Below are 21907 nucleotides of genomic sequence, written 5' to 3'. Positions count from 1 at the left end.
GGAATCAATACACCGCATTGTCTATGTATCTGCAAAATGAGTACTACTCCGGCTAACTACAGTTGAAAGTATGACGTATAGATGCCTACTGTTAATTTTTGATGGAAATGCAACTTGAATCCACTACAACCAGTGCCCCCGAGAGAAAAATCGGGCCCCATGTTTATTGAAGCCGCAGCCCCCCTTTAACATTTGTGCCATCTAAAATATAATATTTAAAGAATCACAGTTCGCACCAGGGACATCATTTAAAAATTTTCATTTCATTTTTTTAATATTTCGATTTCATTAAAATTCATAGTATTTCATTAAATGACATGCATTTTTATGGTCAAACTCAAGAGGATTTCTGTTTAGAATCAAATAAAACATATTTAAACCGAATTTTGACCAATAACAATTATCACTTCTCAGAAGTCAAAAATCTATGGCAAAAGCAATAAAACCGTGCTGTCGCCATCGCAGTGGAAACGCTCAGATATCTAGCATTCATATTAAGACTTTTATAAAAATATTACGAGTTACAATAAGTGAGAATCAAATAAAACATATTTAAACCGAATTTTGACAAAAAAAATTATCACTTCTCAGAAGTCAAAAATCTACGTCAAAAGCAATAAAATTGTCTCAACGCCGTTGCAGTGGGAACGCTCGCCTCCAATGGACTTCATATTTTCAGGTCGTTAAAACACACCATTTATGGAATATGGTTCAGGCTCGACGAAAAGATGCAACAGGCGGTGAGTAATGCCTTTTTTTCTAAAGGTAGCAATGCACTTTCTAAGCGCTAAAAAATATATATTTAGCACAATGGATACTTTTTTACTCACTCTTGTATATTTTATATATTAATAAAAAGTCTGATATTAAAAGTTGATAATATTTACCTGTGTTTTGATTTTGAGCACCAGCAAGCTATAACCATTGCTACAAATATCAAAATAGCGGCAAGTACGCCTATCACAGCCACGGTGACTATATCGTCAGTCCACGATAGAGGGTCGATGAGCACTTTGGGATCTGAAGAGAATTTAATAAGTAAATAATAATTTGGTGCAACATTGATACCTACAAATATAAGATTTCAACTTGCCAATTTCACAGACGAACGTATTCTTTTCGTTGCAATCGTCTATTTCTATAGTTTGATACGTGAACATTGTACATCTCGTGACGTGATCGATGTGCTGAATCCAAATTCTATCGCTGTACTGATACCATTGATTTTGCTTACGTAAAAATTGCCAAAGTGAAAAGTAATTGCTCGATATGAACGGCAGCGTTGCATTATCAGTCTGAAACGAAATTAAATTTTATAAAACAGCTCTCTATATGTATATCGCATATTAAAAAGAGCAACTCACGCTACAGAAATCTCTAGCTTCGTTGAAAGTCATCGGAGCGCCGATGTAAATATAGCAAGTATCGCCGACCAAATCCCAACCCGGCGGACACTTCCCGTTCAACACCGTCTTATTGCTCAGATAGAATGGATTGAACTCAACTTCTAAAAGTTCCGAATTGTCCGAGCGGTCTCGGATTCGCCCGCTGACCGCATAAGTCTCATTGTATCCCCAATAGTTGTGCGCTGCGTCAATCCGCGTCCTCCACAAATCCAAATTGCTGTAAGTGATCAAAAAATATTAGACAAACGATCGCACGTGTGTGAAGTAAACTGTTTATGATACGTACCTTAGCAAGCTTGTGTTAATGTCAACAAACCTATGGATCCGAATGACGCATGCAGGAAGCAAAACATGCAAATTGATTATTACAGTATAAATATCTTAAGCATTGGTATAATACAATCACCTAAGACTATGGAATTAGCTAAATGTTCTGTTCAAGTATGCAGGACTGCTCATTTCATATTCTTTCAATTGATGTATCACATATCGAAAAGAGGGTTTGTAATGAAATTTCATTAATATTAATATTTCACTAAATACCTACATTTTTTTACTTTTTTTAAATTCAATTTTAGTGTAATGTGTGATACTTTAACAGAAAGCACTAAAATGAGCTATTAATTAATGCGATCTCTTTTCTAAAATATTTATTATACTTGAGTATTTCAAAAGTCTTAATTTAAACGACTGATACACAATGATACATAGACCATAATATCTTATGTTTATAAAATTGTTTCTAAAAATATTGATAGTGATTTAAAAATTAATTTGGTTTAATTGCCTGCATACGTGTACTTTAAAGAATTAACAACACTTAAAAAAATACTAATGAAATTTAATTACATGTCTCGTTAAATGAGCTTCATAGTATAGTTTTTATTTTAGAACTATTTTGCCATAATAGCTTTAAAATAAAATTTATGACACATGGATACCATTATTCTAAATGAAGTATTTTATGATATAATGATTTTCAATATAGAATCCAATCAAACCTTATGTTATAATTATTCACAATTGTTATTATAATAATTTAATCCATACTAAATAAGCATACCGAATTATATTAAATACCGTTAGTAAATATTTTACAGAGCAAATAATAAAATCATATACTTACAAAGATCTGTTGACGGTGATCATTTCATAATCATTACTAGGATTATAGAATATATTGTGTATGTAATGCTGCCCGGCAGTTCCGGCTACGACTGTAGCACTCCCTTCTCTATCAACTGCGTAGTTTCTAAAGAATACATTTATTAATACCTAGTAAGAACATTACTTAAATAAATTATATAATTCATACTCATAAAAGCCATTGTGCGAAGTAGTCTGATATATGGGCAACCGGACTCGATCGAAACCGGAAACTTCCAAGATCCTCATTCCGATGTTTGAATGCACATAATTCATTGTGAAATTGGATACGACTTGTCTCAACACAATGACGTCTTTGAATGGAGTTTTGTTTCTAGTGAAATAGTTTCTATAGATGATTACTTCTTGGTAAGGTGATGATTGACGTCCTAAAAAATACACTTTATATAATATATGTAATGTAATATTATTTTAATAATTTATTTAGCTATACATAGTTAATTGTTTATATGCAAAATAAATGTAATAAAAAAAATACATATATGGAACATTATCTAATAATCCTATTCGTTTAAATAGTACATGGAACAAACCATGAAAATAAATGCTGTAAATAATGTGGAAGCCAAAAAGAGTTTGTAAAACTCCTACAAGCTCAAAATTAAGATATTCTTTATCGTAGGTTAATCAGTGCTTATTGTTTGGCAACCAAACAAGAGACCGAATGATTATATTAAATAAGACACAATTGCCTCAAGCTCAGTAGCTCGTTTGCTTAGTCTGATGAAATAAAATACTCAAATCAGTTATGGAATATGTGCGATAAAGCATGTTGCTACTTATTTAATAAATTCTTTACTCGAAGTAGGTAATGGAATGATTGATTTATGAGATTTTCAGTGTCAATTAATAAAAAGTTAATGACACTATACCTTCAATCTTTAAAGCAGGTAGATTTTGATTTTCAAAGAAAAGGTTGTTGTGTATCCATCCCTTGAGCGACGTAGCCGAACCACGGGAATCGGCTCTGATCATTAAACCGCCTTGATTTCCACGCACCAGATTATTCTATAAAATTAAATTTATTAAAAACTGATTTAAAATATAACATAATCATATAAGAGTTGTTAAATACCCTGAAGTAAAGTGTCTGCGTGTTCTGAACGTCCATATTTATGCTGGAGAGACACGTAGAAAAGTTTCCATACAATTGATTGCAGTTGTTTGTAATTCTACTCTTTTCCATGGTGATGATCGGATTGACTTCTCCGACTGAATAGTAAGTTAAAGCTCCTTCTTTGTTTCTATCGAACGTGCAGCTCGAGATGTTGTGCTGAACGTCGCGATCTATAAATTAATCATTTTAAAATTCTTTAAAATAATATATATACAAAGAAAGGAGGTGTCATGTTTAGGTACTGTCCGTATCTATCAGTACCACACTTCCTTGTTATACGACCAGCGACTTGTCTCTATCACTAAGCTTTTGTAGTTTTTAGTAATTAATTGATCAGGGACATCATTTCAGCTTTTTCAGGGGAGGAGCAACAGTTGGTCGTTTTTTAATATATTTCTATTTTACTAAATATTTCATTAAATGATCCACGTCAAAAACAATAAAATCGTACCATCGCAATGAAAATGTAAATACCTCCCCCCCTCCCAAATGACATCTCTGTAGTCGGTCAGTTTAAAAATACTAAATAATTTATTATTTAGTTTAATTTAATTTAATGGCTATAATATTTATATGACAAAAAATATAATGTCTCTTACTTTTCTATATTTTTTTGTAAATAATTTTTCTTTTTTTAGATTAAATTAAGACCATCGTGGCCTAACAGGTTACCCCAATGCGCCACGATGGTCGAAATATACTTGATTAATAAAAAATGTAAATTATTGTACACTCACTGAATCCTATGGCCGATATCGGTAGGGTTACTATTTCAGCTATGAAACCGTGAACCGAAGAAGCGCCGTTTGCAAACATCCTGATGCTGATGCTAGGTCCGGTCGTTTTGAACAATTTTTTCTCATTGAGAGCTCCATTTTCTAGATGAGCTATTATAGGAGCCGAAATGTTATAAATATCTCCATCGTATAAAGTGATCGAATCGTGTTTGCCATATATCTCCGTATGATTGAACAGATTGAACTGCAACAACCTAAAACCGAACGGCTTCACTCTATACATGCTATTGAAGATCTTGACGCAATTCACTGGATTGTTATCATATTTGTAATAGAGAATCACTCGTTCTTCTATAGTGATCTCTTTGGTGTCATCGCAGATGTCTATCACGGAAAAGAGATGATATGGCATGTTCAACGCTTTTAACGGCGTAAAACTAGACTCGTCAGACTCTCTGCCTTCTCCCGTTAATGAGATTATATTGACTCCGACTCCCAACGAATCGCTCACTTCGCTGTTCATTATGTTCACGTTGTCGCTGGGAGTGAAAAAGTGAATGCCGTGATGAGCCGACTTGGTCACGTTCACGAAATTGATGCTCGTGCTCTTCATGACGCTCTGAACCGCCGGAGACTTTTCATTGTGTAATATTCCAGCGCCTATTATCTTTACATGCTCTAACACACTCTCCACCTTTTTTCCAGCTTCGTGCGTGTGAACATCGTGTATTCTGTTCTCGTATAAATTATATTCAAAGTCAGAGTGAGCGAATCTTATCCCACCCCAATAATCTTGAGTTTCATCCAAGTTTCTAGCACCGCAATGAATGAATACATAATTAGAGTCCCACTTGCATTCGTGCTTATGTCCGTACAGCTGTCCATTCAATCTTATAGGGCAATTCTCGTATCTATCTTCGGTGCCCTTGCATTGTAGAGGCTCAGGCCAGGACCATATTCTAGATAAAGAATTACTGTGATACTCTATCCTTTTATCGTAATCAAAATACACGTCGACGGGATCGTAACCCAATTCTCTACAAACCACTTGAGCGTTCCTCTCCGTGAATCTCCGATCGCACATAGGAACCCACTGCAGCGTAGTATGGTTATAATACTCCAAAAACCCTTCGTTCGGAGTGCTCACTAAGTTATCGTTGATCGAACAATTACCACCACTGCATAATCTTATCGAATCGTGCATCACCATGTTTTCCAAATGCCTCTTACTCTTTTCGTTGATTAACTTTTTATGTTCGTAAGGGGTTCGCTCTTCATATTTGCCGGTATCGCTATTGCCGGAATACGGTCTCATTATAATCTCAAAGCCTTTGAATCCTTGAGCGACCAACTTTCCCAGCACTAAAATTCCCACATTAGGCATGAACTCCATCACCACTCCGGGTGCTATAATTAGAGTCACTCCAGGCATCACCGTGATATCGGATTTGACCAAATATGGTAAATCTCTTCTTTCTACAGTCAAATCTTGGAGTAAACGACCGCCTAACGAATTAACGTCGATTCGCTCCGACTGTTCGAACGGCACTGATAAACTGGACTCGAAAGAGTCTTCGGTTAGAAAAGGAAGATACTTGGCAATCGCGTGATTGTTCCAGTCGTCAAAATCGAAAATGCTCTTTTTAATGATAGTCTCGTCGTTATACCCCCACCAGTTTTCCGTAGCTTCCAAGAAGTTATTAATCTTGGCCGTTCTTATACCAGCTACTAGCGTGTACTCCAAGACATTACTAGCGAACAGATTTCGATTCACGTTAACTTTTTGTATACCATCAAAGCCCACGACGAAACTGGGCTCTACGGAGAGCTGATGCATTCCCTTCCTAAAGTGCGATATGTACTTATTGAACTTGACTTCGTTATATGCAAATTCCGCACTCACAACTCCCATGATCTCGCTTTGGCTATCGGCGACGAACTCTATCATGAATTTACCATTGTTTCTCTCGATCTTGTTCCTATCGATTTTCATCTGCTTCTCCATCCCTCTGATTGAGATCAAGCCCGTCTTGCATGTATTGTCCGAGAATACGTTCTTTGAAATGTTCACCGACGAGTAATGACCGTCTATGACCATCTCGAACATGTTATTGAATCTCCACGTGTTATTATTCAAATATACGGAGTGCGTAAAGTTCTCGTTGTACTGCCACACGTACGGCAGATTCACTTGGAATCCTCCTTGCCGATTCCTCTCGATTGAATTATCTTGCAATATATAGTGATAGATGTTATTCGAGCTCCTCAAGTCTCTGGCGAACTGCCGTATACCTCTGCCGTTATCCGTGATCAAACTGTTGTTAATCATGATAGTTATCTCGGACATGTTACTCTCGTGCACGTCCCAGAACGGAGTGTGCAGAAATATGGCTTCCTCTCTATTGTGCGATATCTCACAGTTGATCAACTTTATTGTCTCGTTCGCCTTTCTTAGGAAATGATCTCCGATCTCGTTCAGATATCTGTTATAATAGAAAGAATTAATCCCTTGAGCGTTGCCTTTGATTCTGGTCGAAGTCACCGTGAGTGTAGGTACTGCGCCTTTCACGATCTTGTTCCTGACGTCTTGAGCCGGCGCCAAAACGGTGCTCAGCACTAAGACAACGCCACCCAGCGCCTTCTCTCCGCTCTCGTAAGACAAAACAAATCCGAAACTGCTGGACGTGGTAGGAAACACGGAGAGATCTCTCTTCAGTGACCACTTATCTAGGCTCGATTCTATGACCGGCGCGTCGTATATGTGAATCTTCTCCGTTGAAAAGTTATGAATGGGATTTAGGAGCTGGATTCCGATCACGTATCCCGGATTGCATTTAATGTAATACTGCTTAACGACGCTGCTGCCGATCAGTTTAGATGAGATTATGTACCTCGTCTCGCCGTTCTCTAGAGTTATATTCGTGGCGAAGTCCGGTATGCTGATTGGATGATATTTGGATTCATCTATGTTAAAATCGGGCGCTGTATTGAACCATCCGGCCAACTCGCGCTGCTGTATTCCGGTCACGTGTTGATCGTGACTGATACCCGCCAAATGGTTATTCTCGATGACGGAGTTGTGTATCTTAAGACCGAGCTGCTTGAAGCTGATTCCGTTTCCTCTGTTACCCGAGAACTCAGACGTCTTCACCGTATTGATGGCATCGGCGCCATATAGATCGGAATACACCACACCGAGACCGTCTTGGAAATTGTCCGATATTCTGACGCTCTCTAAGCCGTGACGAGCGAAATCCATCTGCAGCGCAGGCTTGAACGCGTTAGTGGCGTAATCCAACAGACCTGCCTTTTCTATATTGATGAACTGTAGATCGGATCGTTCGGCCAACACTCCGAATCGGACACCCGCCCAAGATACGTCGTAGCACTTGACTCCGACGTCTTGATCGTGCGTGCAAGAGTTTTCAAACTCCCCCACGCGCTCTGCCTTACATTTTGTGATATCATAATCAAACTCTGTACACTCGACGTTGGATAAAAGTATACTTTCGGTGGTGCCAGCGCTGGGTATCTGATTCTTCTCCACGTACCAATCGTCAGGATTCAGCACCATGCCCATCTGGTGACAGATCAGAGCCGCGTCAACGATGTCCCATCTATAATCGCACACAGTTCCCCAGCGTCCATCCACCCTGACCTGCAGGCGACCTTCGTTGGAAGTCTTGCCGCCCAACAGCCGAATGGGAATCGCAGGCTCCGTCTCTATCGTTGGAGTTTCCGCCTCGTACTCTTCAGTGCCGCTCTCGTATGTGCCGTTATCGCCGCTCATGACGATTTCCTGCTTGAGCGTGAAAGTGATGTCGTTCGGCGACTTGCCCCTCGCGTCTAACTTTCCAGCCACCATCACACCTATCCCGGGAGGAAAATTTAGCTTAACTCCCGGCTGGATGACCAGCTTTCCGCCGGGTCTCACGTTGATGTCTCTCTCGACTGTGTATTCGCCCGATTTGAGCGTTTCTACACCGTCTACCTCTCCGCCGATAACGTTCGAGCCGAACGGCGAAAACAGAGGCACAAACATTGGATTCGCATTCACTTGAGTCGCAGCGGGATTACTACTGTGCAATAAATAAGGCAAGTAATCAATCTTTGCGAGATTGTATCTATCCTTTCTATGAAAGATTCTGTTGAATAGTTTGCTCTCCTCCGCGTATCCCAGCCAGTTGTACGTGCAGTTGATGATCTTGCTCTGATCCTCCAGGTGCGAGCCGATCTCGTAGTTGGATTCGGGATTGTGCAAGATGTTTCGGAAGACTTCGACGTTGCTAGATGAAATGACGAGCGCAGCTGCGACTCTGCTCCTGGGCGTCAGTTTATTATTGACTGTCTCGAACGGCTCTCTCGCTCTGTTCTCCCTCAAGAAGTTCCGCGTCATTAGTACGCTCTGGAGATGACTGTCAGGCGAGACGCCCACGTTTACCACGAATATTCCTTTGTTGTAATAAAAGTGGTTGTGTTGAATTCGCAGATCGACAGGGAAAGCGTCAAACTCGTCGTACAGTCGATTTTCTATTCGATTCTTGATGAAGATGGCTCCGAATTCACCTCTCTCGAAGTGATTATATTCGATTCTACCTTCCAGGTTGAGCGCCGGCTGCATCTTGATCGACAGCTTATGGCTCTGCGCGAACGCATTGTGGCCGATTTGCAACCTCATCAAGCCGTTGTCTCGTCGGTCGAGCCAGCACGAAGAGACGACGACGGCGTCGTCGACGCTGTTGTTGAACCAGTTTCCGGTGACGTTGATCCAACTCTCGCGGCAGTAGTTTCCGTGCAGTATTCCGACCTGGAGGTTCTTAAATATCTCCGAATATTGGACGACGGTGCTTTGGTTGAAGTGCAAGTACTCCGTCTCCAGCGTGTCGTTGAGCCAGATTGCGACACCATAGCCCGCGTTGGAACTGAGGGTGCTGTGCGACACGTTCCTGTTTCCGCCCGTGTACGTCACGTTGATTCCGTCGCCTCTGTTGAACGAGATTCGACTCTCGGTGACGTTGACGTCGCCGGCACCGCTGACCACGTGCAAACCCGCCACGTGATTATTGTTGGAGATGGAAGTCCGATGCACGTGCACCTGCGAGCGCAGATTTTCGACGGCGATGCCTCTGCCCTCGTTACCCGAAATCTCACCGTTGTCTACCTTGAGATCGTAAGTCTTGCCGAGGCCCGAGGACAGCCGCAGGACCCCGAAGATCTCAACTTTGGTGGTGGCGCGATACTCGACGTAGATCTTGTTGCCGGTGGTGGTCGCGCTCTGCGGCCTCGTGTGGTTCCTGATTTTAAACGAGGCGAGCAAGTTGTCTCTGGCGGATATTCCGTCGTAGACGCGGATCTCAGCCGAATCGTTTCGGTCGGTGACGAACTTGACAAAGTTCAACGTGAGCGCGTGGCCCTCGCGCGTCGAGAAGTATTTGCTGCAGTCGCGCTCCGAATTGGAGTACTTGCTTTGCTCGACGATGAACTGTATGGGGAACGCCTGGCTAGAAGTGGTCGGCAGCGTGCAGAAGTCGTACACATCCGTCCTGTCGAACTTATCGTCGATCTGGATCTCGTGTGCAACGTACTTGACGCCGTCGCCGCCGTTTTCGTTCACGATGCATCCATCGAGCAGCACCGAGCCGTACGTCGAATTGACGTATATCCCATGGCCTCTGTTGTTTCGAATAGTACAATTGGTTAGAGACACCGGTGCGTTCGGAGAAGTCACATTGATCCCGTTGTATGCGGAACCGAAGATCTCGACGTTTTCCAAGACCGGAGGCACTCCTATCGCGTCCAAGGCGCCGGTCGCGTTGTTCCCTCTTCCTACCCCCGCGAATCTGATCGCGACGTGTGAGAGTTTCGAGTCAGAAGTGGGCACGTACAGCGTGTTGGACAGGGTGAGCACTCTGTCGTGATCGGCGCTCTCGAAGCGCAGCCCCCGCCAATGATGGCTCGATCTGATATTGTCGTGAAGCGGCTGGCACTCGATTCCCAAATCCGGATGATAGTCGCAGACTCCGGCGCCGAACTGCCTCGAGTTCCAGTCGCAATCGGTGATCTTGGACTCGACGCCCTTGCACTTGGGCTCTTCGTACAGCAGCCGCGGTTTTCCGCCAGGCTGCCTGTCGATCCAGTTGAAGAAACGACCTCCGTGGAAGCCGAGCTGGCGGCAAGCGGTTTCCATGTCTGCCCTCGTCCAGCTGAAAATTATCATTCCATAGTGTCAGAAATGAAGTGATGTGTACATAGTCTGACTTTTTTTAAATACTGACTTTCTAGAATTAGTACAGACGGATCTCCATCCTCCGTTGTGTAGAAGCTGCACCCTGCCGGCGAGGATCGACGGTCCGTCGACCAAACGAACGTCAGGCACATCTTTCGTGGACGGCTGCGGAGGATCAGCGCTAGTGAATACTATTGGATCTCTTTCTGTGCCCTGAAATACAAATAATTTTCAATTAGTTGTCTCTTTTATGCTTTTTTATGTAAAGAAAGAACTGGTTTAAAAATGTAGTCCTTAGGTTCATCAACATGAAATATTATCGTATTTATTTGTACTAATCTCTGTTCGAGTACACAGAATAAAAAATGCAATTGAGCAAAAAATACTTTCATCGTCATTGTGGATTTCCAATAAATAGAATGATTTTTCTAATAGCGTATGTTCTCACATTACTGCGTAAAAAAGGTCAGAAAAAATCAGAAAGCTTTCAATTGATAAATGAGAAAATTTAATTATTAGTCAATGTCAGTAATTAATAATTATTTTGTTTATAGTAAATGCTTATACTTTTATGCTACGAAGATAAAACAACTCAATTAACATTTATACACTCATATTTAATTAGTTCCATGGTCTCTGGGTTTCAGTTCTGGTGTTAGCTGAATTCATATGGGTGTAATGCAAAATGCGCCAGAGAGAGCCATACGAAAAGCCCAAAAGCTGCGAGCACCGACGAATCACTTTCACTTATAACAACAATATTCTCGTGCGCCACGATGATGTACCCTACCCTACCTCCAACGATCCCAGTATCTTTAATTTGTTTCACTACATTGCGAATTGTTAATCTCTAACCCAATTTTATGACAGCGCTAGTATCCTCACTAACAACCCTAAGGACTACCTGTCCTTATGTAGATATTCAATATCAAATTTTTATGACACTTTTCAAATTTAATGACATCCCTGCTCATTGCATTACATATGTTTTTAACTGCTATTGTCGCATCATGAGTAAGTTGAAACTCATAAAGCATAATATAGCTTAACTAAGATTATTTTATCTCCACACCCATTGTTGATTTAGGGTTGAAAAAATCGAAACAAAAAATATTCCGTTACTAAATAGCATCATTGATACGACTATTGTTAACAAACACCGAAATGGCAGACAATTATTTTCATTATTGCACAATTCTACGAGCGAATACAATCGACTCATTTTAACTCAAACATGAGTAACTGTATTATTTAATATAATTATTATCAGTTTAAAATAAACACTTTAAAATGCTTCCGTGAATGTGCCATGAATCATGCTTGATGAATGAGTGTAAAACGCGTGTTTCTTTTTCTAATCAAATTAATTACGTTACTTTAGTGGATAGGTAGTATTCATAATTAGAATCACTTTAGCGAGCGTCGACTCTAATTTAAAAGGACGGAAACCTTAATTTGTGGTTTAATATAAGTTGAAAGATGCTTCTAATCGTAATAGATGAAAGATTTATATGTCAAAATTTATTTGTTTAGTGTTATCTGTTATTTTTAATACAAATATGGAACAGGTTGTACTAGTGCCCATTATCAACGCCTTATCAACACCTGACGACGGCTAACAGATAAGATTGCTTATTATATGAATAACGATTATTTTGGTAAACAATTCGCTGTCGCCGTTTACGCAATTTCGTTTATAAATCGCACCCTATTTCGCCATAATGCTGAAAGCTGGCAGGTGGACAACAGTTGTTGAGTCATTTGGAAAGTGCCATTGAAATCGAAGGCGACGACTTCTGCAGTTATCGAGGCATTTTCCCTAGAAGTCCATTCTTGTCTGCGACGACCTCGCATTGCGCTGTTATCGTTGATTCCGGTAACTGGCGCTTCGTCATCGTCAGATGAGACATCACTACGTCACAATATGTTGTACTATGAACAGCGATGGGTTCTATAGAGCCGGCAAATATGATCTATCGACATCGAATGGGGGTTGAACAGGAAATATTTAGGGGGGGGGGCAGGTTAGGCCATTCACCCCCCTTGAAATTGGCAGGAAAAATGCACGTCATTTAACTCTTTGAGTAGTGAATTAATTTATACATATTGGTTAATTTGTTAGTCTACACCTAGGAGTGAGTTAATTTTACTATTTTTTATTTTCTATTGCATTTATTGTAAGCGTATGTTATAATAATTTATTTTAATCCTTTTCTATTATTAAATTTTGTTTTTTATAATTAAATTAGAAGCTCTCAATATTTTTTTATAAAATTAATGAATAATATTTTTTATTATATTTATTTATTACGTATTCTTTAATTTATTTTTATTATTTTCTATAGAAATCATGTACATTCAATCAAATTAAAAATAATATTATATAAATATAATGTTTTTTATTTATTACTTCTTCAATTATATATGTAAACTAAATACATATGTAACTATATGGGGTATCTTATAATACTGAAAGATCGATATACGTACGGCGATACCGCTCAAAGGGTTAATGAAATACTATGAACCCTAAGGCCAACTTTTGCCTCCCTCATGAAAAAAACTGAAATGACGTCTCTGTTTCTAAACCAGAAATTCCCGGGGTATCCCTCAAAGAAAATATATAAAAAACAGTCTCAAATTATATCAATATTTTATAAATATGTCATTTCAGTGAAATCATATCGGAATACATTTTCACCGGTAGATATATATTTTTAGCGGTGAAAATATAATTTATTTGGCAGGTGCTCGTAAAATTAAATGATTTCAAATTTTTGGGTCAGAATTTATATTAAAACGTCAAAATACTTCGGTCAGAATATAAGCGGCTAGAATCAATATAATGCTAAGAAATATTTTGACAGATGGTCAGAATCATTTTTTTCCAGTCAGTATTTATTACAGTTCATTGGTTAGTATTTACAGAGAATAGCCAGTATTTATATTATATAATCTGACAGATGGTCAGCATCATAATACATGGTCATTATCAAGGTGTTTTAGGGGCAACTTGTTTGGTTTGACTCGCAACCAGTGACGTCATTTAGTGGGGGGCAGTTGGGGAGCATTTGCCTCTCCTTGAATTTGGCCAGAAAAATGCATGTTACTTAATTAAATACTATGAATTTTAATGAAATGGAAACATTAAAAAAACTGTAAATAGCTGAAATGATGTCCCTGATTCTCGAGTTATCCCTCAAATAAAATCTAAAAAACAGTCTCATATCTCGTAAAAGTATATCATTTCAGTGAAATCATATGGAAGTACATTTTCATCGGTAGATATCACATTTTTAATAGTAATATAATTTATCTGACAGGTGCGAGTAAAGTCATATGATTTCAACTTTTCCATACGTATTAATTATATATAGATATACATTACACAATAATCATTTACATGCGATGTATAAACGTTACGGTGAATGTGTATCTTTCAGTAGTTAGATTTTCACTTGTGAAATCCAAATACATTTTCACAAGTAGAAATATATTTCTACTAGCAAAATATAATTAAACTTATGGGAGCTAGTGTACTTATATGCTGCTTTAGAGCCAAACTATCAGCCATAGAATACAGTGAGTATATAATAATTTACATTTTTTTCATTATTTAAGTATAATTTACAACAAATATATAAAAGTAGAGACCTTATATTTTTATCATATAAATATTATAGCCATTAAATTAAATAATAAATGAATGGCTAAGCAGTGGCGTAGCTATGGGGGGGCGGATGGGGCGGGCCGCCCCGGGCGGCACTTGCTTGGGGGCGGCATATTCGCGATGGGATCGTCTAGTGTGATTCTTGACCCTGAATGCACTAAAACATAAATCCACGAATAACAAGAGCTTAATAATAAGCAATTTATTATTTTGAGAAATGCTAATTTTATGACCCTGCAAAAATTGTATGGGGGGGCGGCAATTTTAAGGATCGCCCTGGGCGGCATATACCCAAGCTACGCCACTGCACACAATACATTTTCTCGGATCAATACTGAAAAAAATGCGATAAATAATACTATTAATTTTCATCATCAAGTAAACGAAACGATAACAGTCTACGAGTATTCTTCCGCAAAGGAGTAATTTGCGTTGTCGACGACCGTAACCGAAATCAGTCTCGATCTCGATCCTCTAATTGCGTCTGCTGCGGAGCGTGCGCGACCGTAAACTTACCGGACCGAATTATTACAAAAAGTCCGTTTCGGTGGAAACACATACTCGCACACCTGTGACAATCGAGCGGAAACGCACCATGTGACAATGCAGAGCGATGATTAACAGTTCGTGACAGAAAAGAACGGTCATGACCCGCGGCTTTCTACCGCTTCTAATTATCCGACGCACTAATGCGGTAATGCACCAATTGAAGAGGTGTGTGTGCCTAAATTTATTACCACTGGATCGGAGACAATTGCAGCCTCTCACGGTGTCATCGTTCGAGAAACTCATAAAGCAATCAATACACATAGCAATGAAAGTTATCTCATGACGCATCTTTGCTCCGACTCTAAACCGGTGCAAAATGGAAATAATATTCAAGCATTCTATCTCGACTATAGATATTCAAATATATATTCACCACTACCTTAGTTAAGTTTTATCAGTAAAAACTATCTTATTAAAAATTGAAAAAAGGAGCGATAATGAAAAATCATACTTTCTCACTCACACCGCATAATAAATCTATTTGGTGTATGATTACACTAGTGATTTCATTATGAAACACAGTTTCAAAATGCCATATTTTTATTGGTGTGCTATAATTATATTATAGGGTAAATAGATATTTTACAAATTTCTAAAGAAAATTTATTTGTGAATCCAATTTTTCAGTTCAATAAATTAGTACAAAACAATAATGTAAAATTTGGAGAAATTTACAACATAATCTATATATTAAAAAAGGAATCAGTACCGATGAATTGGATGTAAATATAACTAAAGAAAGGTGTGAAATATTGGGAACTACAATAAATTATATTATTTAGTATGCACTATGTAAAGCACTTTCCGAAGGAGAAATATATGATAATTTAAAAATTGCTATTATTATACTTATTTATTTATTAAAATTATGACTATCGTGACCTGACAGGTTAACCTAATGTATAAAATATATTACAATTTTAAGATACATATATAGGTACGTATGCATACACACAAATTCATATACGCACACACACATACACATATAAGTAGAAACACGAAAACAGGATAAAAGAACAGACACAAATCACCTCAATAGGTGTGCATTGTCCCACACGAATTGAACCAAAACCCCATATGTGCACGAGAAAATGTCAATATCTCTATGCACAGTATTGAGCAGACGAACGGGCTTTGCCAGAGAAGAGTTGGCAAGTGCTCCAGTTCTAGACTTTACAGGCAAGAACAGTGGACGCGATCGAGAACTATAACCACCTTCCGGAGCCCACATTTGGAGCTGCTCGAGCACTAAAGAATTGTCTACGATGCCTTTGAGCAATTTCCAGAAGTGTTTAATTATATAAACACTTCTGCGAGTTGACAAAGAAACGTATCCCAGCGCTCACAAAATAAAAGTATTGCGAAACAAGAACAAATAATACCCGTATTCCTTCAAGTATAAATATCGAAGGAATTTACGCTATACTTTTTCCAGCTTAAATTCATTACATTGCCTCATTACGCCTGGAATCCAAATAATAGAGCTAGTTTCTAGTATTCTGGAGACTAGAGCGTCATAAAGAGTGCGCAATACTAAAATATTCCTGAAGTAGCGAGCATTTCTTAAGATTTGCCGTGAGTCTGCAATGTGCTGGCTAAATTTCCAAAGTTCTTCGAAAGTCACATCTAAATCCTTAGTAAAAGAAGACATCAACGACCTTCAAAATTAAATTATGTGACATTTCTTTACACTGAAAGCCAATTGGTTATAGCAAGCCTACTTCCCATATATGCCAATAACAAAATAATATATTACAACAAAAATAAAAAATAGTAAAAAGCTTGAGTAAATGAGTATTGCATAGAAAATTTGATGGAAGAAGTAGTAGTTAAACGATTAAAGGATTTTATTATTTTACAAAACTTACGTGTGAACAACAATCGGAATTTAGAGATTAACATTTCACTGAGACTGCATTACAGGTAGTGATAAATGATTGTTGTTGGCAAGGATACGAAAATGGTCTGATACTTATTTAAAAATTATGCTTATTTCAACGAGAAAATAATATATTAGGTGTATTACAAGGATTCAAATAAGGACCATTGTTGGTGATAATCTTAAAGAATTGTAGATAACTTAAATAATGAAGTATGTATAATAAAAAAAATTGTATGTACTTAAACTGAATGAGAATACAACCAAATGTATGTTTGTTAATTATAACATAGTTATAGATAATAGTTGATAATATAAAATATTTAGGAGTACGTAATTATATGTAAAAAAAAAATTTTTTACATAATCAAAAAATTAGTAGAAAAATTGGTACATAATTTAGGATGAAAAATATGTTCAGTATAAATATAAAAAATAAAAATCTACAATAGTATTATATTCCCCCACTTTAGTTATTTTGCAATAGTTATCTATATGCTTAATAAATTAGATGAGACAATGTTGCAAAAATTACAAAACAAAGTATAAGTTAGGGAAATAACAAACAAAATAACTAGGATAATCGTCTCCATGTTCACATAAACTAAAATCTCAGTAGTCAACCAAAATAGAGTAGTGTTTCGTTACTTTTTTTTAAGGTTACTCCACTGGATACATAGCAGCTAAAAAGTTATTCTTTATAAATAATTTCTTATACTTTTATTTTATTTCATCGTGTTCGGAAAATCTTGAACTTAAATATAAGATCTCTGCCTCGTTTTAAGCGGTGTACACTACACGGTAAAAAGAGACAGTTGTTCTGCCGCTCTTCGCAACAATCAAACATATTTTCACATTTCTTTATACACAACAATAGCTTAGATTTGTCATAATGCCCACAGTTTTTTTCATTTTCTATGCTATAGACCATGGTTTCCCAAACTATGTTCCGCGGAGCACTGGTGTTCCGCGGATCCAAAATAGGTGTTCCGCGGAGCCTAAATAGATATTTCACAAAAATTTGGAGTAAATTAAAAAAATGGTTAGTCTTGCTAATACATTCAAATTGTTCATACATCTGATAAAAAAGATTGAAAATATGTGTTAAATATTCAACATTGATGTGTATAAATTCTGGAGGGAAAAGTTTCAAAAGTCGGTGTTGTTTTTTTTTAAGTTTAAAATTTGATCGAATTTAAAGTGCTCATTCAATGGTAGGAAAAATGAAAGGTGTTGTATCACTTATCCTGAAAGTAGCTACTAGCAGTCATTGTATTTTGCATAGGCATGCACTGTTGACTAAAAAAAATTCCACAAATTTAAAAAATGTTATAGATGAAGCTGTGAAAATGATAAACTATGTAAAATCTAGACCACTTCAATCCAGATTATTTAAAATTTTGTGTGATGAAATGGGTAGTAAACATAAAACACTTTTATTACATACTGAAGTGAGATGGCTATTTAGAGGAAAAGCACAATTAAGACTTTATGAACTTCGAAATGAATTATTAGTATTCTTGAAGGCACAAAATAATTTGCAACATCATTTTATCAAATTTTTAACAAATCCTTCCTGGTTGATTCATCTTGCATATCTAGCGGATATTTTTACAAAGTGCAATGATTTTAACTTATCATTACAAGTAAAAAGTATTACAATTTTTAATATGAGAGATAAAATTGAATCTTTTGATAAAAAATACAATTTTGGATTTTATCTGTTGAATCTAATAATTTTGATTGTTTTCCTGTCTTAGGTGAATGTTTAAATAAATTGAATTTTCAAGGTGATAAAGAAGTTTCACAAGTATTTTTAGAGCACCTATATAACTTGAAAACAACTCTTTCGGAATAATTTCCGAAAACTAGTGAGGACGATTCCTGGGTTCGGAATCCATTTTCCGTGACAGTTAAACTAGTGGGCTTAAGCGCAAGGGATTATGAGAATTTAATTGATTTAATTATTGACTCTGATTTAAAACAAAAATATAAAGATCAGCAATTAAATGATTTCTGGGCGAGTCTGACTGAAGAGTTCCCCAATGTGTCAAAACAAGCTCTGGTTTGTTTACTTCCGTTTTCCACGACGTATTTATGCGAAGTGGGATTTTCTAAATATATTGCAACAAAAACAAAATACAGAAATAGACTCGACGCCATTGCAGATATTATAATACAACTGACCAATATTGTGTCTAAAAAAAAGAATTTAAGAACCCAAAATCATCTGAGTCATTAGGAGTTTTATTTATTTGTATTTTTATGTTTATTAATTAATATTTCTTTAATAACATTTTTTTATTTTTATTTATACTATTATGAATTACCCAACCTAAGAAATAAGCTAAGTGTTCCGCCAAAATTTTCGGATTTGCCAAGTGTTCCGTCGCTGAAAAAGTTTGGGAAACCCTGCTATAGACCGTTCTTAAATTTTCGTTAAATTCCTAACGAAATTTTGTATGACACGGAGTATTGTGAGTGTATAAACAAATAAATAAATATAAAGATATATTAAATAAATATTAAAATTAAAATCTGCGGCTCGCGAGCAGCTTACGGCTCGCGAATAGATACAAATATAATAATATAATAATTTTAATTTAATATAAATATAATTTAATAATTGCGCAAAGAAAAACTACGCACACAAAAATTCCACACAGCAAAAATTCAGAATAAAGGTGACTGATTGATTGAAAAATATATTGCAATAACTGCCAAACATTTTTCTTTATTTTTAATTAAAAAAATTGTGTAATTATAGGACATGTAAGTATATCAAACCAGTGTAAATTACTATTAATATAATATTGTAAAATATTTTTTAATTAAAATCATATTAACGTCTGTTATATATACATACACTATTTTTTATACATATTTACGTACTCCTAAATATACATATACATGTGTATATTGATAATCTATGATCTGAATTTTTGTTGTTTGAAATTTTCCCAGTGCGCAATTTTTGTCTGCGTAATAATTACCGAACCAAAAAAATGCGATGGCTTTCAAGAGGTGATATTTTAAAACATATTGCGTCTTGCTTATATTATTTGACCACAAAGATCAGTGTATTGATCCTAGTAGAAAAAATCTCGTTCTTTATGAAATTGTTATAGAAAAAGAATCCTTAATTAGTCATGAAGATTTTTAAAACAGTACCTGTATTAACGTTGATTATTTGAGGACAGCTATTTTAAATATGGGAAAATATTTCGGGTATTCAAATATATTAAATTCACAGAATTATATTTTTCAATTAAATTAAAACCGTGCATATAAAATTAACCATAAAACATCTGATATTGGTAAACAAACGTGGATATTGCTCCATTGTAACGCGAGACCTCATACTTTACTAATTACTGTTGCAAAATTAAACGAATTAAAAATTATATGTTTATAAATTTTGCATCACCCCTTTACTTTCTACTGATTATCGCCTTTTTAAACATTTAGAACTATTTCTTATAAATACGAAATTTGTAATAATAAAAAGGACTTTAAAGATTTTTTGATTTCTGAGAAGTCTTAATATGAACACTAGATAAGAGAGTGTTTCCACTGCGACGGCACGATTTTATTACCGATTTTACTACAGACTCTTGATATGAGAGTATTGGTCAAAATATTTTAAAACAATTATCACTAAAATCAAAAGCAATAAAATCGTGTCGTGCATTTTCTTTACCGCGTTAAATCGAAACCGCGTTAGTCGAAGTATGTGTGTATATTTATTTTATATAAAACTGCAGAGAAAATGGTTTTTTAAACGACTGCGAATTATAATGAAAACTTTTATCCTAGCCCATTTTATTAACTCGTATTGCCTCGGAGCCATAAATGTTATTTTAGGTAGCTCTATATAACTGATATTATATTTTCGCTAGTGAAAATATATTTGGACTACACTAGTGAAAATATAACTTCGCTGAAAAATACACATTCACTGTAACATTTGTACATTGCATTTAAATAAATAATATGTATATACTACTAGGTATGAAAAAGTTAAAATCACATATCAGCTGTCAGATAAATTATATTTTCACTAGTGAAACTGTATATCTACAGTATGTAAATGTATTTATTACTATATAAGGAAAAGTTGAAATCACATAATTTTACCAGCACTTGCCAGATAAATTATATTACAGGTAAAAATATATTATATATGTATATCGAAGAAAATGTATTTCAATATGATTTCACTGAAATGACATATTTTTAAAAATATATTCTAGACTATTTTTTTTAGATATTCTTTGAAGAATAATCTGGTTTAGAATTAAGGACGTCATTTCAGCTTTCTATTTTATTAAAATTAGTAGAATTTAATTAAATGACATGCATTTTTCTAGGCAAATTCAAGGGGAGCAAGGGGGTGGAAAACTTGAACTTGAAACTGAATGATTTCAGTTGTTTATACGATATTTTAGCCAATGAAATCGGTTTTGAAAAATGTTATTGTAAAACAAAAATGAAATAAGACAATAACTTTCCTATAAGATTATTGTATAATATCCGGTTTTCTGGATATTATACATATCACTTGCTTTCGCGATTTTGAATCGACGGGTTCAGATTGTAGATCGTACCGAAGTCAAAGCAAGTTTGTTTGACTAACCGCGAGAATGAGTAATGGGCGTTTCCTCGAGACGACAACATCTGTCAAAGACCGGTCGTCAGATCTGCTCGCGACGGATTAACGGTCCTTTGCGACGGATGAGTCACTTCGGTGGGCGCTCGAGACTCGGGTCAATCGAAGGGTCAACGGTAAAAGGTAAACAGCGCCGAGAAGACAAAGAGGAATACCTGAGCTCTGATAGCCCCTCGCACGGTGACGCCCACCATGGGGCCGAAGCGGACTTCCACTCCCGCCTCCACGGTGAGCGTCTGTCCTCTCGCTATGAAGATATCCTCCCGCACCAGGTAAGGGCTCTTGGATCTGCGCCACACCCCCGTAGCGTAGCCCCCGTTGACTTCCGTAGGGGCCGGCGTGGAGGTAGCGGTAGCACTGGGAACTTGGACATATTGTCGGTTGAGCGTCTGGGCTTGGACTGCTACCAGAAGGAGCGGCACGAGCACCGCGATTCTAGCGAGCATCGCGCAGACCGACTCATGCCGACGACGGTTGGCTTCGGATT

General features: G+C 36.9%; 1 protein-coding gene across 4 annotated transcripts in view; it reads right to left on the bottom strand.

Annotated features, from left to right (window-relative positions):
• bark (C-type lectin domain-containing protein bark beetle) overlaps positions 1-21907 on the bottom strand; it is a 25249-nt gene extending 3342 nt beyond the window's left edge. For 2 of the 4 annotated variants that reach the window (XM_088203923.1, XM_088203925.1), the window contains exons 1-11: positions 21576-21907; positions 10703-10866; positions 4428-10630; positions 3649-3860; positions 3446-3581; positions 2722-2941; positions 2533-2658; positions 1693-1722; positions 1365-1623; positions 1094-1295; positions 888-1020 (exon numbers count right to left, since the gene is read on the bottom strand). In XM_088203923.1, coding sequence (XP_088060049.1) covers positions 888-1020; positions 1094-1295; positions 1365-1623; positions 1693-1722; positions 2533-2658; positions 2722-2941; positions 3446-3581; positions 3649-3860; positions 4428-10630; positions 10703-10866; positions 21576-21866 — 7976 coding nt within the window. In that variant the 5' untranslated portion in view covers positions 21867-21907. The remainder of the gene's footprint in view (positions 1-887; positions 1021-1093; positions 1296-1364; positions 1624-1692; positions 1723-2532; positions 2659-2721; positions 2942-3445; positions 3582-3648; positions 3861-4427; positions 10631-10702; positions 10867-21575) is intronic. The other 2 variants (XM_088203926.1, XM_088203927.1) reach the window with 1 other exon arrangement.

The sequence above is a fragment of the Plectrocnemia conspersa genome, unplaced genomic scaffold (assembly GCF_051122295.1).
Source record: "Plectrocnemia conspersa isolate PC_06_02 unplaced genomic scaffold, ASM5112229v1 ptg000014l, whole genome shotgun sequence".
NCBI classification, from domain to species: domain Eukaryota; kingdom Metazoa; phylum Arthropoda; class Insecta; order Trichoptera; family Polycentropodidae; genus Plectrocnemia; species Plectrocnemia conspersa.
The sequence above is the reverse complement of the archived record's forward strand: the minus strand, read 5'-3'. Positions and strand labels throughout refer to the sequence as shown.